The sequence below is a fragment of the Aquarana catesbeiana genome, linkage group LG01 (genome assembly GCF_042186555.1).
Source record: "Aquarana catesbeiana isolate 2022-GZ linkage group LG01, ASM4218655v1, whole genome shotgun sequence".
Classification (NCBI taxonomy): Eukaryota; Metazoa; Chordata; class Amphibia; order Anura; family Ranidae; genus Aquarana; species Aquarana catesbeiana.
Window position 1 is genome coordinate 949,100,472 of NC_133324.1, and position 26,707 is coordinate 949,127,178.

Below are 26,707 nucleotides of genomic sequence, written 5' to 3' on the forward strand. Positions count from 1 at the left end.
CCAATCGCAATGTGTTCCTCCCCAACAACCTCCCCTCCACCCACAGTAATTCCTCTCTGCATCCATCATTTACCCTCAGCTCAAAGTACATCCCTGACAGTCACCACTCCATCACCATTACCACCTAATTCTCTCCATCAGTGCCAACAGTTCCTCCGCTCCACAGGCCTCCCCTCTGCTGTCTCTGTCCCCCACCATTTTCATGCTACACTTCACACTAACCATCAGCCCAACCCAACCAACGTACCTGTCCTGGAATAGGGACACTTTTACTAATAAGAATACATTTTTTTGTCTTACAAATAAGGCTGCACCCATGACAGAATTCCCAGAGTATCACAAGCTTTCTAAAGTGGCAGCACAGTAGAATCAGCAACCATAAAAAAAAAAAAAAAATATATCACTTACACATGTACATGCTTCTGTTAGGCATTGCCATGGGAGCAGAACAAGAAGCCATCATTCTATGTCCTCCGTGGAATCCTGAGCGCATCATCATAAATGCTGTAAGAGAGGACAGATGATGAGGGATAAACACCATTATACAGACTCTACAGGATACTTGTGGATTCCTCACCATGATATGTGACAGTGGTCATCAGGGCTGGAAGAATATAAAGTGTGTCTAAACCCGAAACCAAAAATGTGATATATTACAGCTCAGTACTTAGATGTAGTGGCTGCATTCGTTTTCTTTTTTCAGACTTTTTTCCTTTATTTTTCACCTGGTGGTCCTACAAATAACATACTTCCTGTTGCTTCTTGCCTACACCTTTTTTCTCCACTGTGGGAAGCCATGGTTGTCACCCAGGCTGGACTTTAAACATGTCCATCTTTGTTCATCTCCAGTACATGGTGGATGGATGAGATTAGTAGTTTATACAATAAAAGATAATATTTGTGCTTTCATTTAAGAACTAGGACATAGCCAGGGCTGTCTTTAACACAGGGCAAAAGGGGCAGCTGCCCCAGACCCAGTCATTGTTGTGGGGCCCAAGGCAGCTTCCCCTTGAGCCCTCACATAGTTGATAAGTGGATTCGGGAGGGCCCAAGACAATGTTTGCCCAGTGCCCAGTCAATATTAAAGACAGCCCTGGACATAGCATTTCTGGCATGATCAGAAAGTATTTTCTGTATTTGCTGAAAATGTTCTGCCTCATATAAGTACTGAGAAGCTACATTATATTAAATGTTTGTTTTTTTGGTTAAGATACAATTTACCACAGTACTTAACGGGGGGGTTAATAGTTTTCTGGCCACTGATTAGAGATGTAGCCTACAACACAGCCCCGACTTCTTACGTTTCTCTACATTTCTGAGTGAGAGGAGCCATGGAGTCCCTGCCTGGAAGGGTCAGGAGGAAAGTCAGTGAGTAACAGAAAGTATTATTTGAGGAGTAATTTATATAAATCGGGTGTCACACTCTGCATCAACAATATCTGAATTTATAAACCTGGAATAAGATCGATCGCTGCACACAAGTATATAGCTGTACAGATTAGTTAGAACAGAGTTTACCTTCCACTGATAACCCCAAAACTCCATGACATGGTTATGGTACGCCTAATGGTATCAGTTTTTAGAAAATATATTCTTTGGATGACTGTAATTACAAAGATCTGCCATAGTCACAGCTGACAACTAACTCAAGTAGAAGTAACTATTTGATGCCTTTCCAAACATAAGTTGTTATTGCCATTAAGGATTGGTCTGCTGCATTCAAATATGACAACGACATACCTGGAGCTGGGATATCCCTACGCACGGGAGGACCCTCCACGCGTGTCTTGGTGTCCTTGTTGACGGCTACATAGGCTGTGAGAGAGGAGACAACACCAGACTGCAGACTGGTCTGCAAGATCTTCTTCTTCACTTCTTCAGACTGAGACTCTGTTCCTTGTTCCAATTCAGAGATCAGAGCTTTGGATGCCAGTCTGTGGATGGTGGGTCTGAAAAAAGATAAACAGCGCATGAGGAGACCAGAGCTCTGCCAGTCTGTGAATGGTGGGCCTGGAGGAGGAAAGACAGTGCATGAGGAGACCAGAGGTCTGCCAGTCGGTGGATGGTGAGCCTGGAAGAGGACAGACAGTGTATGAGAAGACCAGGGCCAGTCTGTGGATGGTGGGTGAAAGAAGATGGACAGTGCATGAGGATATCAAACATCTGCCAGCCTGTAGATGGTGGGCCTGAAAGAAGCTACACAGTGTACGAGGACACTAGATTTCTGACAGTCTGTGGATATTCGGTGAGAGAAGATAGAAAGGGCATGAGTAGACCTGAGCTTTGCTGGTCTGTGGATGGTGGGCCTAAAAAAAGACTGGTTATACTGTAGGTTGGGGCGGTTGCCATCTGTTTTTACTGTTGGTTTATTGGTTAGGGGACACACTGGATGTCTTCACTGCTATTCTGCTATTGCTGGGTCTCCAGTGCATCCCTGTAGTTTTAAGGATGGGTGGTCTCCCTCAAGGAACACCTGCCCTCAGTCTATCCATTATTTTATATAATATATATATATATGTATATATATATATATATATATATATATATATATATATATATATATATATATATATATATATGTATATATATATATATATATATATATATATATATATATATATATATATATATATATATATATATACACACACACACACACACACAGTATGTGCTCCAAATCAGGAGACTCTCAAAATGTATAGAGTTAGGACTGCAGCAAACTAGGGTGCCGTGAAGTGGCCCTGCAGCTTATGCACATATTTGCAAATGTATGAAAACTAAACTTTTGGTTTTAACATTCGGTTTGTTGCAGACTGGATGGTAAGTGATCTGGGAATTTTTCTTTGTTGTTCTTTGACATGCGTTGCCCTTCCATGTGCTCCTTGCTGTAAAGGCCAGTTGTAGGTTGGGGTGGTTGCCATTTGTTTGTACTAAAAGAAGATAGACAGTGCATGAGCATGCCAGAGCTTTGCCAGTCTGTGGGTGGTGGCTGAGAAAAGATAGACAGTGCAAGACTAGACCAGAGCTCTGCCAATTTGTGGATAATGGGTCTAAAAGAAGATAGGCAGGGTCTTAGAAAATCAGAGTAAAAGAAGAGACACGGTACACGAGGAGACCAGAGCTCTGCTAGTCTGTGGGTGGTGGGTAAGAGAAGTGACACAGTACATGAGGAGACCAGAGCTTCGAAAGTCTCTTAGTGTTGACTGTAAAAAGATAACACAGGGCATGTTTGTCATTAATTTGGGATGTTTTAAATACTACATATTAACCTTTCTGCGTTCTGCACCTTCAGCGGGAAACGAAGATCATTCTTTATCATTTCATCTTTAAACTTGTACTGCAGACAGACCTGACCGTCAGCTTCATTCTCCACCTAGGAAATATTTAGAGAAAGTGTAAATTACAAACTAAATCAAATGCTAAGTTATTATATGTAAGGGATACTGTACTGTGTAAAGGGGTGTTAGTATTTACTAAAGTCAAGAAACACCTAGTAAAATATATGTAGCTGAAATCACCATTCAACAATATAACACCGTTTTTTAGGAACAGTACTGTTCATCAAGACAGCAGGGCTTTATACAGCTGGTACAAAGAGAACACTAAACTAAACTGAACTTAGATCAGTTTCAGACTAACATGGTACCTTCTAGTTAATTGCCGAAAACAGGCAACTCTTGTACCTTTTGTATCCAGCAGCAAACTCCCACAGCAAATAGTGACAAAGAAAAGAGAGCCAGTTGCTCACATTTTATATAAAAGCTTGTGCACAGCGCTAACAACAGGGTATGGTTACCAGGTAAGATGTTGCCTAGGAGTGGATGTTTTTCCCACCCAAAGCTCTACAAAGCCGCCAGCTTCAGAACCCAAAACATTACTTTAAAAGATTCTGAGACACTCCTCTACTTTGTGTTTTTATTTTGTGACATTGAAACACACCACTTCCATGTTGCATGTTTATTAAAAAAAAATTCTACCCACGCTCATGAGGAGACCAGAGCTCTGCCAATCTACTGGTGGTGACTCTACCTATCTACGCTCATGAGGAGACCAGAGCTCTGCCAGTCTATTGGTGCTGACTCTACCTACCTACCATCATAAGGAGATCAGAACTCTGCCAGTCTATTGGTGGTGACTCTATTTACCTGCCCTCATGAGGAGAACAGAGCTCTGACAGTCTATTGGTGGTGACTCAAAAAAGTAAATACCTACCCTCACCTTAAACCCTGGATTGGGTTTTACATGTTTGGTATTTTTGTACCACCAGCAAAGCCTATATTGATTTGGAAAGATACCCGTGTCCATCTGCCCCAGTCTAATGCCCCGTACACACGGTCGGACTTTGTTCGGACATTCCGACAACAAAATCCTAGGATTTTTTCTGATGGATGTTGGCTCAAACTTGTCTTGCATACACACAGTCACACAAAGTTGTCGGAAAATCCGATCGTTCTGAACGTGGTGACGTAAAACACGTACGTTGGGACTATAAACGGGGCAGTGGCCAATAGCTTTCATCCCTTTATTTATTCTGAGCATGCGTGGCACTTTGTCCGTTGGATTTGTGTACACACGATCGGAATTTCCGACAACGGATTTTGTTGTCGGAAAATGTTATATCCTGCTCTCAAACTTTGTGGGTCGGAAAATCCGATGGAAAATGTGTGATGGAGCCTACACACGGTCGGAATTTCCGACAACAAGGTCCTATCACACATTTTCCGTTGGAAAATCCGACCGTGTGTACGGGGCATAAGTCCTAAGTCTTGAGATCTCCTAATTTCTGCTATATCTCGTCCTACCCCAGCTTTGAATCTGATGTAACACACAAAACAGAATCCTCCCCGGGCTCACAGACCTTTCCGTTCAGCTGAGCATAGACAATAGATCTTTGACCCTGGAAGATTGCAGTAGGGACTTTGGACAGCACGGTGGCTTCCACACCAGAAGGAAGGGTCCATGTGAGAGAGACGTCCTTCACAGTGGGCTGTAAGGAGCATTTGAGTGCCCGAAGAACCTTGAGTGGTTAGTAAAATGAAACAGAAATAAATATGTTTAAATTAAAAAAGAAATTGAGCAAAAGAAAAAAAATCAATATTTTTCCACAGTACTTTTTTTGTCTGATGGCCAACATCATTCAACCCACTTCCTCTGAACCCAGGTCCTCCTAGACTTGCCCCGGCCTGTGACTAACTCTCCTACCCCCACAATCCCACAATATGATGGCATACTTCCCTATTGCTGAGGTGTCCATACAGAAAGTTGGTTGGCTGGGGGTAGGTGCAGGTGTACAAGAGCTCTTAAGGCTAATTTATTTCTTCCTGTAATGTAGTTAGACTAACACTGCTGTATCCTCTGCAGAAACCTAATTCTTGTGGTAAAGCCCCAGCCTGTGCTATTTGTCACTAGTACATTTGGGCCTATCCTTGCCGTTTAAAATTGTCATACTGCTGTGTAATAATTTTTGTTTTAAAACATCATTTATCGCTTTAAGGCATTAAAATATTATTTAAGGGTTTTATGTGTTTTGAGCGTTGCCCTCAAAGCCTAAAGAAAAGGCCCTCTCCCCAGTGTACATTATTTTTTGTAAACTTTTGGTACATTTCTCCCATGGCAGTGCCCAGCTCCCCCTTCCCTTTTTCTGACAATAGCTTTCATATTAGTCTTGAACATGGCCAAAACAAATGACAAAATCCATCAAAGAATTCATTGGGGTTCGAGCTTCAATGCTAAGTTAGGATTTTTCATACTTTAAGCAGAATTCAAATAATCTTGTCTGAACTGTGAACCACTAAAGGGACAGGAGGCACTCTGGTAAACGTCAAATGGTAATATCCTTTATTGAAGTTACATGAAACAGCTGTAAAACAGCCAGCGCGTTTCGGCCACCAGGCCTTCATCATGAGCCATGATTAAGGTCTGACAGCCGAAACTCATTGGATGTTTTACAGCTGCTTCGTGTAATTTCAATAAAATATATTACCATTTGACGTTTACCGGAGTTCCCACAGTCCCTCCAGTGGTTCATATTATACAGGGGCATTGGCAGCCTTATAGTCTGAGCACTGGGTGGAGCTGGGGATTGAAGGAAGGGAGCAGCGCCGCTACACTGGTCTGCATTGATGACTTTCTGAAATGAACCCCAGCAGATTCGCTCATCCTTTCTCCTAGCCCTCCTGCTTTAAACCATCCCAAACTTTTTATATTATTATAAAAAGAACGGGGAAGGCTTTGAATATTTGTTAAATTTTCAAGTTGCCTGCTTTTGCAATTAGAAGATTCATTCTATTTTGTATTAATAAAAATATAACTCAAGGCAAAATTTTTTTTTTCTTGGATGGATGGATTAGAACCCCTGTCAGGGATATTCGCCCTCTCTATTTGTCCTGTTTACCATTGTCATTGAAACTAAAAGTAAAAGAAAATCCCAATTTTTGGGTTGTTCCCAGGAAAGTAAGAAGGGGAATCTTCCAATAGAGACACTACTGCAGTTCTGGTGACCTGGGGTCCTCAAGGGATTTCCTTAATTTGTAAAGGATTTCCTTTCACTTCCTGTTTGGCTAGCAAATGAAGGTGTAGCCATGGTGTTGCAGATAGTAATAAACAATCCGCCAAATCACCCCACTGCCAGACTTCATACATCCTTTCCAGAGAATGAACAGTCTTTTGCTAGTTATGTTTTTGTTGTTTTATTGGGGGTACAAGTTGGATAGGGATAGGAATATGGGATGCCCATAGGGTAAGTCTTTGCCATCATATTTAAGGATTTGAGTACACTTTGAAAAAAGTTATAGCCAGAAGATATAATGTGCATATAGGATTTAGTATTAGTTTCCTCCTGCATCTCCATGCAGACTGTTGCTCCTCCTGCAGCTCAACCTCCGCAGAACTATTCCATCTAAGAGTTCTCTTACCATCCGACTGTGTTATAGCAGACACATCACTAATGACCGTGTAAAAGCAATGTTCTTAGATCTCTTTCACCTCCTGCCCATAACTTGTTTCCTCCCGTACACTTGGTTCCTCCTGCACAAACTTAAAGTTACTACTTGGAATATGACACATCCTCTTCTATTGAATAGTAGGGGCCCACTCTGAATAGTCCTCCCTCCTGTGGCTCTTGTTGCTCGCTGCTACTAGGCCTGAGGTCTGCAGAACCTCTCCCCGGAGGCCCAGTGGGTTAAAAGCATATCTTCTAGAAAGTATAGATTACTGTTCCCAGCCAGCCCAACTTGCAAATCATGAGCTCTCAGGCTACATCGACTTGACACAGATCCTCACAGTCTTTTTTCTGATTTAGGACTCCCCATCATCCACCGTGTGTATTGCTGAAGACACCACTAGTGACCGTGTACTAGCAGAGTTCCCTTTACAGACTCCTTGGCACTTCCAGCCCTTGACACCTCCAGCCCCACTATGGTAACACTAACCGACCTTCTAACAGCCCTGAGTCCTTGATGAGGAACTTTGACCGGACCATGCGTACCACCAGTTTTACCCGCCCTTCTGCTCCAGGAGTTCCCTACCATCTGACCATGTGGTGGCAGAGACATTGCCAATGACCGTGTAGAGGCAATGTTCCCTCACAGCTTTCCCCAGCCTCTCCTGCGATCGGCGCACCCCCCCCCCCTTACCAGATGGGGATGACCTCCTGTGACAGACTAACATGCCATTCCTCACTTCACCCAGCCGACGTCTCTCTTGAGTGGAATATCACCTCAGCTTATATATGAGGCCAGTCCCCTGCCAATCTCGGTTGGGGATTGGTCAGGGCTCACACACAAGCTGCCTGCCACTCCAATTCTAAACCCAGCCTCTTTTCCAGAACCTTCTCTCTGGAAACAGGGGAGGCGCCTCAGAACTAGAGCACAGCTGGTCACACCCACTGCTACTCTGACCACTCCCAGCCCCCAGATTAAAAAAGACAGGCCTAGCTTGCAGCATAGGCCTGCCTAAATTTGCCTGTGCTGGAATAACCTAGTAAAAATTCCTTGCTAGCACCTACCTACTGGTAGAGGGTGTTACAAAGGGAAATCTCCACAATGAGTCAGCTGTTTTAACCCTCCCTTATCCAAAATGAGAACAAAAGTTTTGCCTATAGCTCTCTCTATTTTAATTATACACTGCATTTAAAGGTCTCAGTGTACTCTTACCTTGGGTTGCATGCGGTCTTTGCCGGTGATAAACTCAAAGATTCCACTTCCTGCCCGGGCCATGCCTTTAATGAGAGATGTGGAGGCTCCTTCACCGATCCCAAATGTAAAACACCTTCAAAGAGGGTGCAAGTTTAAAAAAAAAATCCCTATTAATGGTTGTAGAGGATAATTACAGATGAAAGCTCTCTAGCATCAGCCCATTCTGATAAGCAAATATTCAGCATTTTCTGATGGTCCTTTAAGCTGGCCATACATGATACAGGGGGGTGAATGAAAAAAATGGAACCAGCTCCTCCATCCACACATTAAGGGTGGATGGGGGAATCCCCCGCACTGTGTTATCATGTTCTAAAAGCGGGGGGGGGGGGGCATGCTGGGACAAGGGGTGGGCAGGAGGGACAGTCACCCAAGGCGCAGCAGCAGGGCGCCCCCTCACCATATGCAAGCTCCATATCTGAGGTCACAGCCTTATGTCTGCTCTGACAACTACTGTTGACACACTGTGCTCCAACATGCCCACTTTCCACCCCATCTGCCCACGGCTGATACAAAAACAAACCATGTATGTGCAGCTACCTTCCAGCCACAAAAAAAGCAAGCGATTGGGCATGCATGGTTAATGCACACTCTTTGTCAACCATGGACAGCCAAAGCAACGGGGAAAAGAATGGGCACAAGGTGGTACACACATTCTACGGCATGTGTAAGGAGGGGGGCACAGTTCTGTATCCTTGCCATGGGCACTGAGCAAACTTCTCCCGGTACTGGCAGGGGGACTCCTTCACTGTGTAAATACACAGATCAGTGCTGCAGCCATTGGCTGCAGCTGCTGATCGAGAGGCTTGTTTCCAACAGGTCCCTTCAGCAGATGCCGATTAATAGATCGACTTCTGTTACTGTGGATACACATGGAATGAAATTTGGCTGGGGCCTGCTGAAACTGACAAATTTCAATCCATCTATTGCCACCTTATGTTTCCTGCCCCCTTATGCCTTTTGCACATTTCTATTAGCCAGTGAAGCAGATTATCATAGCGATGGGCTAGTAGGAGAGTTTGGGTTTGTGTCTGTGTGGGGAAAGGGAACGAGGGAGGCGCACAGTCAGAGTGTGTCTGTCAGATAAATAAATATACAATTCAATTCAGATAAAATTGACCCAAACAATACAACTGTATCATGCTTGCATACAAAAATAAATAGACAAATGTGGCTGAGTAGTGGAGCTTAAATATCAAGTCTCGCCAGCAGGTGGCAGAATTTTCAGGTCCTTTTTAAACAGGTGGTGGATGGTTGGACTCCATGTTACTTATACCGTGAGGTTGGATACTGTGGTCAGATTTTAATTCATACAAAAGGATGGAATATTTATAATTACCGATGTTTCTGAGCATTTTTCTGAACTTCGTCAATCACTTGTTTTGTGTTCCCGACTTCTCCGTCTGTGAAGACAAAAAGCTGGAGAGAGGACAGAGAGAGGGGATCAGATACAAAAGAACAAGGAAAAGCTGAACAGATCACATTAGATCCAGCATGCCGCAAGTATAAATGGTTATAATGGAGCAATACAGGTAATCAATACTGCCTAAACTTTATTTTACTTGTTTTGCCTTGCTAAATAGAATGTATACTGAAGTTATGTTATAGGAGAACTTTAGGCAAAACGCAAAGTCAGACTTAAGAAATTAATAAGCGCTTTGACCCCATAACCCAAGTACTTAGGAGTCCTTCACACTCAACAGTAGCTAGTCTACCAAATGTTTTACAGCCTCGCTGACCTGTCGGGGGTGCTCGGCTCTCCCGGCTGTTTGGTAGATCTTCTTTAGGGGTTGGAGAATTTCTGTCCCTCCAAAGCTGGCGTCCATTTCATTCACTTTCTTCACTGCCTCCTCCATGGACTTCTGTGTGTACTCCACACTCTCCCTGGGAAACATTTTTTATTAAGGTCATATACAGTTATACAAATTTTTCACCTACTGTGAAAAATATTTCTTGGAATTCATTGAGGGACATAAGCATTTAGAGGCTGTTGGGTTATAGTGCTGCCTACAGGAGAATTAGGACGTTAAACAAAAAACAAACTGCCCAGTAAAACCTCCTGCTCCCAACATGCCCTAGTTTTGTTGAAAAGCAGTACCAAGAGCATGATGACAGACACAGAGAGGTGGGACCTGTGTCCCTCAATGAATTCCAAGAAATTTATTTTATGGTCAGTACAATAATTCTATCGTTACGGCAGGTATCAGTCTCGGAGGCCAGTAGATATAGCAGTAAAACGTTTCACACTACAGTAACCAGCAAGATAATATACAAGCAGGTTTCCCTGGCGGGTGAAATAGGCTCACCCAAGGCGTGGGATCTAAGCACCAACCGGTCTTCAACAGAGCTCCTGATGGTGTTAATGGGTTTCGCCAGGTCATGGGCTTCGGGATCACTGCACCGGGGGTAAGCAACCAATGCAGTAGGTGGGATCAAGCAGAAGCACAGTCGATGAATAAGCCAAAGGTCAATAAGAAGTGCAGGGAGTGCCTGCAGCTCAAAGAGCAGCCTGAAGGGAAATATGGCTGAAGCTGCCATCAGATGAGGCCGGAACGTTCAGCTGGTAAAATGCAGAGAAAGTGTAAATCTGGGTTCAGTAACCTGTTGCAGAAAAGACCAGGAAGCACTTACAGTACTAATGTGGTACAGTGTGCCTTGAAAGGAAAAGGTGGAAGCCGATCCTTAAGATCTTAAGACTATAATGATCTGTCTGAGCCATCTGGAAATGGTGGAATGAGAAGCAGGTTTCCCTTTATGGGGACTATCAGGAATGGCAAAGAGAGAGTTGGTCTTTCCAGTGGAATCAGTGGCTGGGAGGCAGACAGCCACAGTACTACATCCAGACAGTGAAGGGAGACCTTTTTCTGATAAACTGGAGCTGGAAAGAGGGACAAAAGCATACGGTTCTGAATGAGGTAAAAAGCCAAAACTATGTCAGGAAGGAAGTTCTAGGCCTCAAAATCACCTTGTTCCTTTGTAGCACCAGAAAGTGTTCTTTATAGGAGAGGGCCACCAATTCAGAAACTTAACTGGGGTGATGGCAACAAGTAACACAGCCTTGTGAGTGAGAATGGAAAGGCAAATATCCCTTATCAGTTCAAAGGGTGAGAGAGAACCAAATTCTGAGCAGATGGGAAGGGATTGTAGACTTTGCAGGAAGTAGACTTCCTAGTTTTAAGCTTCATAAGGATCACTGATTTAAGGATACCTTTGCTTTTCAGAGACTGGGTTTCAACCGCCATGTTGTTAAAGCCAGAAACCATGAAGCAGAGTAATAAACAGGTCTTGGGAAAAAGACAATACCAATGCTCAGGGATAGCCCACAGAGCATCTGCCAGGAGTCTGATCAGTTCAGAGTACCACATCCACCTAGACCAGTCTGGAGCTATGAGGATCACTGTAATGCCCTTGATCTCAATGCTGTGGAGTTTTAGGTGAGGAAAATAGATCAGGCAGTAATGATGTCACAGAGTCACAAGAACATTCACTGTTTCCACCAGAGGATCCCTGTAACTGAAGACAAGCCTGTCCAATTTGTTGTTGAACCTAGAGGTCAGGAGGCCCACCTTCGGTATCCTGCACCTTTGATACTGGTTAAAAAACACTTTTGGGTCCAGATGCTGCTGGTTTAGGTAATCTTTCTTTTAATTTTCTGTGATCTGAATGTAAACAGTGGACAAGGCTAGAAGGTGGAGTCCTGCCCAGGACAGGATCATTTCTACCTTTCTTGTCCCTGGGTCAGACCCAAAGCAGCACCCATCCTCACCAGGAGCACCCTTCCAGGCGGCTCGGCCCCCTGATGTCTCGATGGGCGTCCAGACACCGACACTGGTAATAAGAACTGTAATCCTTGAAGTGTCGTTTATTGGTACAACAGAGTGACAATAAAACAATAAACTGACGCGTTTCGGCAATAGCCTTAGTCGTAGCTAGTTTGAAACAGGTATGGCAAAATATATATATAATCACATACACACATGCAAACTCCATCTCTACAAAATTGGCCTATCAGGTTAGTGTCACAGAAAATTAACATATTTAATTGATACCACCAATTATTCAAGTGGTTAGTGACTACACCTGTTTTTAGCCAGCATGAGAAGACACTGACACTGCCGAATTGCTCTTCCAGGTCCAATGACACCATTGGATTTGCATGTGCCCTCCCCACACTCGGGAGTAGCACAGTGCCTTCTCTGGAAACTGATAAGAACAGACACTACACTTGATCTTAGCCAAAATGCAGAGAAGTGAAAAGGCCTCATGTTAAAAAAGATTTATCTAAGGGTTTGAGGGGCTTAGGTGTACAGGTTTTGCAAAAACTGGGAACCATGTTTAGGCTTAACTTTGAAGGTTACTGAGAGTAATGAAAGGAACTCTACTTGGCCTTCAAGAAAGGATGAGCCACATCCCAAGCAAAACCCTAGGCTTTTTCTTCTGGGGTAGAAGGTACAGTAGGTACACTTGCTTCCGGTGGGATCCTTGATGAGGGCAGTAGGGGCAGCTCCAAAGAGTCCCCTTGAAAGGCATGCAAAGCAGACACTTTTTGCATGGCAGTTCATAACCCAAAATTTTACCCAAAGATTGTTCCTCATGTTCATGGACAGGAGGCTTAAGCAGGAGATGAGACAAGAGACCTCTAGCAAACTGTCTATGCAGTAGTTCAGAGGTTACCAAAGAGCTGACAAGTTCCCTACAGCCATACACCAGTTTTAATACCAATATGCATCAGCCCATACTATAAAAATGTTCATCACAGACTCAGACCTTGGAATAAAACTGCTTTACTTAGACTGCAGACAGTCCAACCTTTATACTCACGGGAAGAAAGCCTCAAAATGGGAGCCAAAGCCATAAATATTAAAGTAACACCCGAGAGGTAAACTCTTCAATAGCAGAACCAGTGTCTCCTGTAGAGGAAAGACAATAAATGGGGTGACTTTACAGTAGACAAAAGTGAAAGGCTTGAATGCAAATAGCTATACAGTATAATGAACATAGTTTTATTGGGCAAAAGTTAGCAGCATAGCTCCCAACTGTCCCTAATTTTGTGGGGCTGTCCCTAAATTTGGAACAAAGTTCTTCTATCCCTATCCCTATTTCCTCCTCATTTGTCCCTCATATTGGTCGGATCTATATAGTTGTGTATAAAAATGCACTATTTATCAAAAAGTGTTTCCCAGTGCTAAAACTTTCATCCAATTTCTAAATGGCTGCATCTGTAAATTTCAAAAGCCAAAAAAAAGCACTTGTGGGTTTAACCAATCCTTTTTTATGTACAATTCTCCTTTGAGGGTGCATGACAAGGGAAGTGCCCTATGCCTATATACTTTTGCTAATAGGTGTCCCTAATTCCCACCTCAGAAAGTTGGGAGGTATGTAGCAGTGATGTGCCACATAGGTCAGGATTTGGCCCAGCTATTTGTATTAATGACTAGGTTGACAGTGACAGCCTCTCCTTACCTACTTTGCTGAAAAGAAGCTCGTTGTTCATAGAGGTCAATAACTTAAGCTGAAATTTATGCTCACAGCTTAATGAGTTGGAAGATTGTCTTCCCCTCCCTGTCTGCCTGTTCTGATCAGAGGTATATTTACTTTAATGGAAACTGATGTGATGGGAATTCCTGTGCTCTTCAATCATCTAATCAAGCACAGATCATTTTGAAACAACGTGTCATTTGTATGACTGGACGCTTTAAATTCACACAAGTTCTACTGTAACAAATCAAGCCCAGGTTCAATGAACTTCTCCAAATATTGCCATAGCTTCACATTCAAGCAATTAAAGCTTATCTGATGATCAGGTAGGTCTTTCTAATAACGGCATTGCAAATAAAGCAGCTTGAGCTAATTGTCAGCTCACATGCAGGGGGTAAACAGTTAACAGGGGGATCAGAGAGGCTTGTGCTTAGTTTAGTGGCCCCAACAGGGTGGTTCATCCTCAGGAAGGCTCTACCTACCTGGCTTCAGCTTGATGTCTTGTGCCAATTATAGAATTAGTGGCACCAGAGGTGCTAAATATTGAACCTATAGGATGCTAAGTGCAACAGAGGTGATGCTGAGCACTAAAGGCACTTACATAAGAGACAACCCATGCCCCCCCCCCCCCGATGCTAAGTGATTGTTTTTTCCTAAATCTACAACGGTTTAGTTTTTACAACAGAGGTCCTGAAACACTTCTTCATTCTGTCAGACTTAGATGGCCAATTTACTGACCCTGGCACTATGAATCCTCTGTGGGGCATTTGGCTCAGAATTCATTGAACATTCCATACTGCCAGACCGGTCCACGAGGAAAATAAACTCGCCGCAATTGGACTGCTCCTGTCCAGCTGGGAAACTCGGGTAGAAATTCAACATGGCCATTGACTCCGCCATAATGGACCCTACAGAACACAGGGAGAAAATACGATTATCACAAAGAGACTGAGAAAAATATGATTCCAGCATTTCCAGAAAAGCTTTTACAGAGGCCACTGAACTATTTTAATGGCCTTCACCCGTCACAGACTGTTGTTATTACCTGCAGATTTGTGTCTTTCACCAACAGAGTCATTTAGGGGTGGGTATATTTACCTTCTTCTGTCATATATTTAAACAACCCCTCAGTTGCTCTGGGCATTGGTTTCCCTTAATCCTCCAGGCAATGGATCTACTCCAGCAACACAAGCCTAAATAAATTCTTTTCCTTGGATGGCATAAAACCCCTTCCAATTTTTTTCAAAACAAATACAAGTTCCCGACCTCCGAACCCTTTCAGTACTTCCTGGAGAACCTCCTCCTTACAGTCTGCTCCTCCAAAAACAGAAGAACCAGCTGAGTTTGGTATGTCATCATACTGTATGAACGTTTTTTAGAAGTCTGTATCAAGCGTCTCTTTCTGAATAGATCTTCAACTGAAAGGAGTTTCTGGGCCAACCCAGAGTGCCCCTTCTGGCATTATATCCACCAGGTGGCCAAAGAAGACTATGAAACAGAATAACAAGGGCGGGCAATAAAAAGTCTGGGCTAGCCCGATCACTTCTCACTCTCACTATTTACCTTTGTCTCCAAAGGAGAGCATATTCTGGAATATGAACAGTGAAGACTTGAGCCAGGATTCTGCCATAGCAATGATATCTTCTGTTCTTTATTAACCACTTGCTTACCGGGCACCTAAACCCCCTCCTGCCCAGACCAATTTTCAGCTTTTAGCGCTGTCACTCTTTGAACGACAATTGCGCGGCCATACAACACTGTACCCAAATGAAAGTTTTATTATTTTTTCCCACAAATAGAGCTTTCTTTTGGTGGCAATTGATCACCTCTGAGTTTTTTTTTATTTTTTGTTAAACAAATTAAAAAAGGCCAATTTAAAAAAAAAAAAATACAAAACTGTTTTATATTTTGTTAATGAATTTTGCAAACCTGTAATTTTTCTCCTTCATTGATGTACGCTGATGAGGCTACACTGATGGGCACCGATAGGCACTGATAAGGCGACACTGATGGGCACTAATAGGCGGCACTGATGAGGTGGCACTGATAGGTGGCATTGGTGGGCACTGAGAGGTGGCACTGATGGGTGGCACTGATGGGCAGCACTGAAGGACATTGATAGGTGGCACTGAAGGGCACTAATAGGTGGCACTGATAGCTGGCACTGATGGGCACTGATGGGTGGCAGTGATGGGCACTGATCGGCACTGGTAGGTGACACTGATAGGCAGCACTGCTAGGTGGCACTGATGAGGCACTGATTGGCACCACTGGTGGGCATTGATAGGTGACACTCGTGGGCATTGATAGGTGGCACTGATTGCTGGCACTTATGTACTGGTGGGCACTGATTGGTGGGCACTGAATCGTGGCACTGGCAGGCGGTACTGTTGGGCACATATGAGGCTGTTTCGCCTCTTCCTCTTTGGGACCGATGATCGGCTTTTTTCATGCTGTCAGCATGAGAAGAACAAAAAAACGATTGCCGATCTTCTGTTTACATCACGTGATCAGCGGTCATTGGGTGACAGCTGATCACGTGGTAAGGGGTCGGGATCGACCCCTTACTCCGATCTATGATCACCCGAGTCTCATTGACTTGGGTGATCACAGCGCGTGCCACGCACGTCCCTGAGGGAGCGTGGCCAGCGTGCAAAGGGGAGGACGTCTATTGATGGCCTCCCGGCAAAGCAGATCCTCGCTGTAGCCGTCATTCAGCTATAGCGCGGATCTGAAGGGATAAACAAAACTTACAGCTCTCCTATTTTGCTTGGCATACTGTACTTCTAGCATTTGTGAACAGAAACTTAAAACTGCCATTGCATGTTAAAGTGATAGTAAAGTGGAACTTCAATCATTTTTTCATCTTCCCATCTATTAAATCTTCTGCCCTTCTTGTTTTAGCATCGGTAGTAAATACCTTATACAGCCCACTTCTTGTTTCTTGTTTGGTCATTAGCAAAGGCTTATGACATCATGCACAGCTCTCTCTCTCATTCTCTTGAGAATTTGCCAGGAGGGGAGGGGGGAGGAATCATAAGAGGGCCAATGGGAGCTGCAGAGCTGGAGGTGTGCCTCTGTGTGTCTGTGTAAATCCAGGAAGTGAACAGGCAGCAGCTTCAGCTGCCCATAGTTAAAATGGATGCAGCCAGACTCAGTGGAGGGAGATTTCTGCAGCATATTTGGCAAGTACGGAATCACAGTATACATAAAATAATATGCAAAGTGGTTGGAGGGAAGCTTCAGAATGGCAAAGATGTTTTCATTACAAATTATGTGAGCAAACTGAAGTTCCTCTTTAAAAGGTTTGTTTGTTTTTCGTTTTTTGTTTTTATAAATAACAAACATGTTATACTTACCTGCTCTGTGCAAAACCATTTTGGTTTTGCACAGAGCACCCCCAGTCCTCTTTGTCTCGGGTCCCCTGCAACCCGCTTGCTATGAGGGCACTTGTACGTGCTCCCTCCTGAGCCCCTCTCTATGCGCCCATAAGATATATAGAGCTGCATCTCAGACCCACCCCTGCTCTCATCAGTAGCTCACTGGCTGTGATTGACAGCAGTGGGAGCCAATGGCTTCTGTTACATAGTCAGGTTAAAAAAAAGACACAAGTCCATCTAGTAGTTCAACCAATAAAAGGGGAAAAATAAAACTATACAATCCTATATTAACAATTCTATACCCACAGTTGATCCAGAGGAAGATAGAAAACTCCAGCAGAGTATGCTCCAATTTGCTACAGCAGGGGAAAAATTCCTTCCTGATCCCCTGAGAGGCAATTAGATATTCCCTGTATCAACTTTACCTGTAAATGTTAGTATTCAGTTATATTATGTACATTTAGGAAAGTATCCAGGCCTTTTTTAAAGCAATCTACTGAGTTGGCCAGGACCACCTCTGGAGGGAGTCTATTCCACATTTTCACAGCTCTTATTGTGAAGAAACTTTTCCGTATTTGGAGATTAAATCTTTTTTTCCTCTAGATGTAAAGAGTGCCCCCTTGTCCTCTGTGATGACCTTAACCATTTTCCTACCGGGCACTTCCACCCCCTTCCGCCACACCCCGGACGACAACCGCTCGGCCACGCAACGTCGCACCCAAACCAGTTTGGCAGTTTGACACGCCGCATCTCTGATCGTGGTAAGGAGCCTCTGACAGAGGCTTCTTACCACGTGATCAGCTCTGACCAATAACAGCTGATCATCGCATGAACCAGGAAGTTCTGGTAAACGGCATTCCTCGGTTCGCGCTGACAGGCAGAGCCGATCAGCGTCTCTCCCTGTCAGAGGGGGGTCTGTGCTGATAATCAGCACATTGATTATCAGCAAAGCCCCCATTAGATGTTCCAATCAGCTGCCAATCAGTGCCCAACAGCTGCCAGTCAGTGTCCCCTCTATAAAGTCTCTCAGTGCCCACCACAGTGCCAATCAGTGCCCAGCAGTAACACCTGTCAGTACCTCATCAGTGCTGCCCATCAGTGCCATCTTAGTGTCCATCAGTGCCGCCTATCATGCTGCTGTGTCTCAGCCAATGACTAGAGAGAGACCTGGGACAGGCTACCGTGCACATCACTGGATCGGAAGGGAGCTCATATGAGTATTGGGGGGGGCAGTGGGGGTTTTTTTTAACTTCATGCATAGAATGCATGAAATCTTCAGCCTTTACAACCGCTTAAACAAAAAATGCATGCTGGGTTGGTGGCACCACAAGGGGGCGGTGCCACCAGGTGGCCTCGCCACTTACCTATTTAAGAACTGTCGAACAGCAGAGCAGGCATTCGGCGGTTAGCTTTTGTGGCGGGTGCCCAACTCTACTGCCGAACCCTGGCACCAAAGAGACAGCAAATCCTTTGGTTGAGATGAACCTGGTGACAAATGACTCCTTTTATCTTCCTGATGATGAAATTCCTATTACTGCCACCGGTCTAAGCCGTCCTGCATTACAATACCTACCAATAGTAGGAGGGCTGCTTTGGGTTGTTTGCTTGGATGCTCAAAGAAAAGACTGGCCCAAAATAGTAAAAAAACATTTTTATTTTTAATTTTTTTATAATTTAGCTGTATATTTCTTGTTATTATCATAATTTACTACCAAAGAACTACCCAAAGTAAGTTCTCCTACTTCTGACGACTGATGTGTATGTTAGCTGTTACTTGTACCTGTAGTACAGCCCAAAAACAAATGGTGCGCATTTTGCATTTTTTTATCCTACCTAAAACACACTGACATAAACTGAAACTGATACTAATTAAAAAAAAAAAAATTAAGTTCAACCCAAAATTTGCTGACTGTGACCTTTGACCCTGACCTTGACCCTAACACTATCCCTGGCAAACCTTGATATTGTTATTTTTTTTTCTTTATTTTTTCTTTGTTTTGTCATTCATTTTTTTACACACTTTGGTTTGCTTACAATTCCTCTCCTGTAAGGAGAGGAAGATACGATGTACAGTATCTTCCTCTTCATTCGGAAGAGGAAATAAACACAGGGGCGGGCTCACAGTGACTGATCACTGTGACAGCCAATCAAAGGCTATCACAGCGATCAGGTGACCCAGAACCAGCAGTCCCGGGTCCTAATCTTTAATACGAGACGTTGAGAGCCCGGTGTCTGTGCTGGGAGCGTGCTGTGAAGCGCGCTCCCAGCCCAAAGTGGGATAAACATATATGCGGCCCCACGGAAAAAATCCCACTTCCATGAGGCTACATATATGTTTTACGTCGGCATGAATGGGTTAAATCAATTCTCCCATGATGCATTTAATGTCTAAATAGGAAGGTTCTAGCTACAGTCCAATTACATACAAATCAAATGATCTCAAACTTACCAGGGATCTTTTTTAAGCTAAAATTTGATCTGAATTTTCGTTGGACTAGGGACAACAATTTTTGTGCAACTATAACAAAAACAAAACAGATATATTACCCATTTAAGAATGTGAGTAGAAATAAAAAGTTGTGGGGAAATCAAGTGACAAATGATTGGAGAAGGAAGGTTCAAAAAGACAAATATTCTGTGTAGCAAAATTTTGAAATATATGAACGAAAAAAGTTCATCCATGTGTCTTAGATTGAGAACAAACATATGATCAAATGTAAAATAATAAAAATGAAAATGATAGTAAGAGGATTAAACAAACAATCTCAGGTAATTGCAACAAATTTTCTTCTTATGATTTTGATGACCTGATTTTGGTACACAGCTAATAAACCCTGCACGATTCTTCTCAGATGAGCCAAATAGGTCACCTCCATAATGTGCCAAAGATGGTTTTGAAAATTGTGGTGGATGAGGCTTTTCTCCATGGTCAACGCAATCCAAAAGCCCGATGGTGATTTTGAAGTTTTAAAGAGGTGTAATAGACATTTCAGATACTTGAACAGAGCACAAAATGAAAGACTGGCTTTGGTTGCGCCTCAGATCTCTGTTTCAGGAGCTGCAGAACAATGGGTGGACTAGCTCATATTTGGTGGGAATTCCCTGAATCAATTATTTCTGGAGCAGAGTCTGTCAATAAATATATACTATACTGGGCGTGATTAGACATGTGCACGACGGAAAAAAAAAAAATGTCGTTTCAGATTCATTCATTAAGTTAATAATTTTGTTTTGTCATATTTGTTATGTTAGAATAATTCATTTTTGGAATCTGTTACATATATTCATATAATGTTTCATTGATTCATATTGTATATTTGTTATTTTCAAATCGATTTGAAATTTGAATTTCGGAAGACGGCTATATTTGTTCTATTTTATTCTATTCTGTTCTAATCTATTACGTTTTTTTTCTATTCTATTCTATTCTACTTTTTCTGTTCTATTGCATTCTTTTATAGTCTATTCTATTTTATTATTTTCTATTCTATTTTGTTTTATTAAATTCTTTTTTATTCTATTATTTTTTTATTCTATTTTATTCTATTATTCAGGAGCCTAAGTAAGGATCATTATCATATTTCAGTTTTATACCTTTGTTTATTTAATGCATTATGTTTCCATTTCAAATTCATATTCATATTCGGTTTACCTGGAGCAGTGTCATTTACGTTCATATGTAGCATTTGTTGTAATGTGGACATTGGCAGAAAGGAGCGCTTTTACTGTAACAAGTCATTATACTAGGACGCAGATCGCTAGATGTCATGTCAGTTTATTTTGTCACCTGATGGCGTCGGTCCGGATTCCTGGGCGGCATCTGTAGCTCCAAGCCCCGCCTCCACAGTGACGCTGGGTTTATTCACATCCGTATAATAAGCCAATAATTCTACATCTCGATCAAACTTGTGACCCTCCGCCAGTGACACCTACAAAATGTGAAATTACATCATTGTAAGTAATACATCATCTTCAGTTTATTGAGGGGTGACATGAACACATGAGAGGACTGCAAAATTATAACAAAGGAGCTCTTTTTCAAAAAGAAAACGTATTTTGTCATTTTCTTTCTTGACATACAAGACTTGACAAATTTGTCATTGTGTAGTGGAATGTTGTAGATCTCCTATGTAGTCCACAAAAGAAATGAGCCTTCATACTATTTTGTGTCTTGCTCACCTTGGCGCTGGTCTTGTCACTATCCGTGTACTCCAGGGGGGTGATGTTACATTTGGACTCGATCTTGGCGATGCCGTACGTGGACTGGAAGTGAGCGTTCAGGCTCAGCGTGTACGGGATCTCACCAATCGGCACCTGAGGACGTGTGGCTGTTATGCTGACATCGTGATCTAGAAGAGATAAAAAAAGGAAATATTTCACTGTTCAAAATGCAGATCAGCCTCTGTAGGGAAAAAACGATTTCCAGAATCAAGAAAGGACCAGGGCGTGTGGGAGGGCTCCTTCTCACAACTGGTCTCTCAAGGGACAAACTGATTCAAGTCAAGATTCCACATAGAGTGTATTTTACGCCCGTACTATTACACAAAATCTACCCAGCTACTCCAGATTCAGTGTGCGGCACCCTCAGAAGACTTCATCCATATTTTCTGGACCTGTCCACAAATAAAAACTTTCTGGACTGAGGTCACCACATTTATTTTAACAGTTACCACCATTCAAGTTCCACTGGTGGAGGTGTGTCTGTTGGGTCTTGCAGATCCACTTGCTCACCGCCGGGTGGCAAGAACCCTTCTGGGACCACTACTTTACTATGCACGCAAGCCCATTGTGCTTCGGTGGAAGTCCCCTGTTGTACCATCCATTAATTTTTGAAAGCGATTAGTTAACATAGCCCTACCATTATACAAGGCCACTTATCTATAGAGGTTGTGCTAGGAAGTTGCACAAAATGTGGAATATCTGGGTGGAATCTCCATCCACAAACACAGACTCTCTAGATGACTAGTGAGTATCATGCTATGCAATTCATCTCTCCTCGGTTAGTAGAACCTTGTGTATATGCCCCATCAAGTAGTTGATTGTCTGGGTACCTAGGTTCTGGGAGAGTGTGCTTCTCATCACTGAGCTTGGCACTGAGGGTTGTTTGGAGTAAATCCTGTAATCCAGTAGGCATGGGTGGTGGGGGTCAGAGCGTACAAATTTTGTTGTTTTAGGATGTCTTAGTCTTGTTTATATTGTTTTCTTTAAATTTTAGTTCTAGTTTTGTTGTGTGCTGAGCCTGGGTATGCCCAAGAGGCTCTGTTTTGTACATTAACCGCTTTCCAAGCGCTGCACAACGATATACATCGGCAGAATGGCACGGGTGGGCAAAAGGGCATACAAGTACGTCCTCTTTAGGAATCGGCACTGCGCGCACGCACCGCGTTCTCCGTGACCGTGGGTCCCACAGACTGGATGTAAACAAAGCATTTCCCCGTTCGGCCTGGTGTCATGACAGAGATCACTGCTCCCTGTCATCGAGAGCAGTTATCGCTGTCATGTGTGTTAAAGCCCATCCGCCCCACTGTTAGAATCACTCCCTAGGACACAGTTAACCCCTTCATCGCCCCTTAGTGTTTAACCCCTTCCCTGCCAGTGTCATTTACACAGTAATCAGTGCATTTTTATAGCATTGATCGCTGTATAAATGACAATGGTCCCAAAATAGTGTCAAAGGTGTCCGATGTGTCCGCCATAATGTCGCAGTCATGAGAAAAATCGCAGATTACCACCATTACTAATAAAAAAAAATAATAATAAAAATACATTTTGCGCAAACCAATCAATATACGCTTATTGCGATTTTTTTTACAAAAATGTAACAGGTACTGTGACAGGCAGGCATAGACATGTGAAATCAGTTTTGGTCCGAATATAAATTAAGCCACATGTTTGGTTATTCGAAGATTTGGATCTATCCCAATAAAATAGTAATGAATTTCAGTGAAATTTGTTTAATTTAGTTTCCTCTAATCGTTTTCTACTGAATTTCACATTTTTGCAACGATTCTAAATCGGATCAGTCAAAAAAACGATCAACCGATTTCGAATTCTGTGTGAAGAATAGCTGGTTGTTAAAGATGAGTTCCACCCAGGGGCTCCATTAAAAAAAAAAAAAAAAAAATTAAAAGTCAGCAGCTACAAATACTGCAGCTGCTGACTTTTAATTGGACACTTACCTGTCCCTGGGTCCAGCGATGCGGGGGATCGAAGCCCCGCTTGTCCCCCCCCTCCGCTCGTCGGCGCCGGCATTTCAACTGTGGGCGCCGGGCTGTGGCTTCCCAGCCTGGCACCCACTGCGCATGCGCGAGTGGCGCTGCGCGCCGTGATTGGCCGCTCAATCACCTGGGACCTGTAATGGGTCCCAGATGATTGACAGGAGGGAGGGAGCAGAGCCGAGCCCTTCCTGTGCCTGGGGGGGAAGTGATGTCACCAGCCCAGGCAAAGGAAGAGGCAGACTACGAGGGACCACCTAGCAACAGGCATTTAGAGGGAAGTAAAAAAAAAAAAATATTCAAATGTTTTTTTGTTTTTTTTTTTACAATTTTTCAGGTATTTTTGTTTTTTTGGTTGGAACCCCACTTTAAGGAGCGGGCTGGGAAGCCGGCCGCCGCGTCCTTAACAACCGATGACTCATCGGCTGTCGGCGAGCTTCCCCACTGACAGCCAATATGTATACAGAAGAATGCCAGCAATAAAAAATTCGGAAAAATAACAGTGGGGGGGCCCCCCAATACAGAGTTAAGTGCTGGATCCTAGTAACTGTCAGTTGCTAGTACTTTGAGCATTGGTGTCGGTGCTTGTTTGTTTCAAGACATTTCCTCTAGAGCAGGGGTCTCCAAACTTTATACGCAAAGGGCCAGTTTACTGTCCTTCAAACTTTGGGGGGGTTGAACCTTTGCCAGTGGGGGAAGAAAATGTCCTGGCATCAATTGGAGTACACAATGCCCCAATATTGGCATTAGGGGGCGTCAAGGCCGTAGAGTGGGAGCAGTGTGGGGCCATGAGGCTTTGCAATACAGCGCAGAAAAAATTATCCCCATTCAACTGAATAGAACACAATGCACGCAGTGCTCCCTCCTCTTCCTTCTTCCCTTCCGAGATTTCTTTAGGCGATGTGCGGGGAGGGACCAAGACACAGAGAGACAGACAGGCCGGGTGCCCGAGGTCTGATCCTCACGGTCCCACACGCCACAATCACATTCCTCTCCCTGCCGGCTGCACTCGCTGCACACCGGACTATAGCTGCCTCCTCCTCGGCTCTGACATGACAAGTACACAGACCAGGAGGAAGAGCCGAGGAGGAGGAGGGACAGCGTGCTCCAGCATCTTTCCAGGAATCGGGGCTGAGGTCTGTAATAACAGGAGTCTTGTGGGACATTGTGATGGGGGGAGTTCTTGAGGGCCTGGGACTGGGTAGGTAACAATTATGCTGCCAGGAGTACATTTTAGGGAGGGGGGTGGGGCTTAGAGGATATATGGTAGAAGGGTGCTTTGTTTTGGGTTAGAGAGGACTTATGCTAGAAGGAGGGGGGCAGATTTGAAGTTTGACACCCCCAGCACTATCCCTCTCCACTCCCAAAGCACTCCTTAGCACATATCCTCTAACCCCCACCCCCCCTCAAATCAAAGATCCCATTCCAGTTCCATCCACCCCCCCGATCGATCCCATCTCGGCTCCATCCGCCACCCCAATCCCATCCTGGCTCCATCCATCTACCCAATCCCACCCCGGCTCCATCCACCACTCCGATCCCATCCCGGCTCCATCTACCACCCCAATCCCATCCCGGCTCCATCCATCCCCCCAATCCCATCTTGGCCCCATCCACCACCCCAATCCCATCCTGGCTCCATCCATCCCCCCAATCCCATCTTGGCCTCATCCACCACCCCAATCCCATCCTGGCTCCATCTATCCCCCCAATCCCACCCCAACTCCATCCACCACCCCAATCCCATCCCAACTCCATCCACCACCCTGATCCCATCCCGGCTCCATCCATCCCCCTGATCCCATCCCAGCTCCATCCACCACCCCAATCCTATCCCAGTTCCATTCATCACCCCAATCCCATCCCAACTCCATCTACCACCCTAATCCCATTCTGGCTCCATCCATTCCCCACAATCCCATCCGGCTCCATCCATCACCCCAATCCTATCCCAACTCTACCACCCCAATCCCATCCCGGCTCCATCCATTCCCCTTAATCCCATCTCGGCTCCATCCATCACCTCGATCACATCCCAACGCCATACACCACCCCAATCCCATTCCAGCTCCATCCATTGTGGCAGGTTAAGGGGGGGAGAGCCGTGCCAAAGACCTAGCCTTCTCAGTGCTGGGGGGGGGTTGGTGGGGTGACACAGCGTTATACCGCACCAGGTGACACCATGTTTTACCATACCAGGTGACACCAACCCTAGTGACACCACTGGTACTCATTAGTACAGCGAGCTCCTCCTAAGCTCCCTAGTTTTTTTTGTTCAGCCCGCTGGGTTGAACTATAAAAAAACTTACCGTGTGAACCAAGCTTTAGATCTCATTCATATTCTAAATGGCCATGGAATGACAAATATACAGTACCATGAATACCTACAGCCAGGATCCCAGATGTTTTTGTCAGCTGCTCAGCCTTATCACCTGAGTGATGGGCTGAAAAGAGCCACTGCTGTTATCTGTACATCCAGTGGTCCCCATGTTTAAGCTCCGGGGGACAAAGCAAAACACATTGGGGTGTGGCCTGGCGGGAACCCGGGCTGAGGTCTCTCCCATCACTACTACATTACCATAGGACTCCATGGATGTACGGCACCAGGGATTTTTTTTCTCTCTTCCCTTCAGTGACTACAGGAGCTGGGATGAGCTCCATCCCTCACCGGCACTCCTGCTGCACATTCGGTATCATCTACATTACTCCCCACATCGATTGAACCTGAGTGACACACTAACAAATCGTGGGTCACAGTGGTTACCTGCTGTGCGGGACACATTTCTGACCCTGGATGCAGAGAGATTTTATCCAAGGGCAAAAATGTATTCCTACCTGCAGGTCACCACTGGATGTGCAGATACATGTTTACAGCAGCAGACAGCCGCGGCTCTTTTCAGCCCATCACTCACATATTGTGGTGGGCAGTAAATTCAGTGATTTATTTAAACCTTTAAAAACTGTGTCCTAAGAAATTTTATGAAATGTTTTAGGAGAATTATTGAGCGCTGCCTACCACAGGATGGTGCACCTGGTCAATATGGTTGGCTTTTATTCAGTCTTAAACTGTAGTATAAACCCAGCTTTTGAACTTGTACCTACAAGTAAGCCTATAATAACACTTATCTATAGGTATAGTGAATATCTCCTAAACTTGTGGTGTTTAGGAGATATTCACATGGAAAGCAGCCGGTGATGTCACCGGTGCATGCGCTCTGAAGGGACGGCATACCGATTGGATGTACTTCTCCTGGGGAGGAGCGCAGTTCATTCTGCACTTTTGTGACCCATTTTTAGCGGACAGCCAGCTATAGCCCTCTGTCAGCTGACATAGCTCAGCAGGTCCAGGCTGTGAAAAGATCCTAAATTTAAAGTCAGGTTTCACCCAGATGCCTGGAGCAGCAGTTCACTCAGCCTCTCAGTGAGTCGCAGAGACCCTGAG

At 44.2% G+C, this 26,707-nt stretch overlaps 1 protein-coding gene and 1 pseudogene across 3 annotated transcripts in view; both read right to left on the bottom strand.

Annotated features, from left to right (window-relative positions):
* The window catches only part of LOC141121639 (von Willebrand factor A domain-containing protein 5A-like), a 101,616-nt gene that overhangs the window by 29,398 nt on the left and 45,511 nt on the right, over positions 1 to 26,707 (bottom strand). For all 3 annotated transcript variants that reach the window (XM_073611314.1, XM_073611304.1, XM_073611293.1), the window contains exons 5-16: positions 21,230 to 21,399; positions 20,838 to 20,979; positions 19,500 to 19,568; positions 14,409 to 14,578; positions 13,014 to 13,102; positions 9,932 to 10,076; positions 9,532 to 9,611; positions 8,154 to 8,268; positions 4,859 to 5,017; positions 3,270 to 3,373; positions 1,741 to 1,949; positions 409 to 504 (exon numbers count right to left, since the gene is read on the bottom strand). In XM_073611314.1, coding sequence (XP_073467415.1) covers positions 409 to 504; positions 1,741 to 1,949; positions 3,270 to 3,373; positions 4,859 to 5,017; positions 8,154 to 8,268; positions 9,532 to 9,611; positions 9,932 to 10,076; positions 13,014 to 13,102; positions 14,409 to 14,578; positions 19,500 to 19,568; positions 20,838 to 20,979; positions 21,230 to 21,399 — 1,548 coding nt within the window. The remainder of the gene's footprint in view (positions 1 to 408; positions 505 to 1,740; positions 1,950 to 3,269; positions 3,374 to 4,858; positions 5,018 to 8,153; positions 8,269 to 9,531; positions 9,612 to 9,931; positions 10,077 to 13,013; positions 13,103 to 14,408; positions 14,579 to 19,499; positions 19,569 to 20,837; positions 20,980 to 21,229; positions 21,400 to 26,707) is intronic.
* Positions 12,131 to 12,447, bottom strand: LOC141124433 (U2 spliceosomal RNA; annotated as a pseudogene).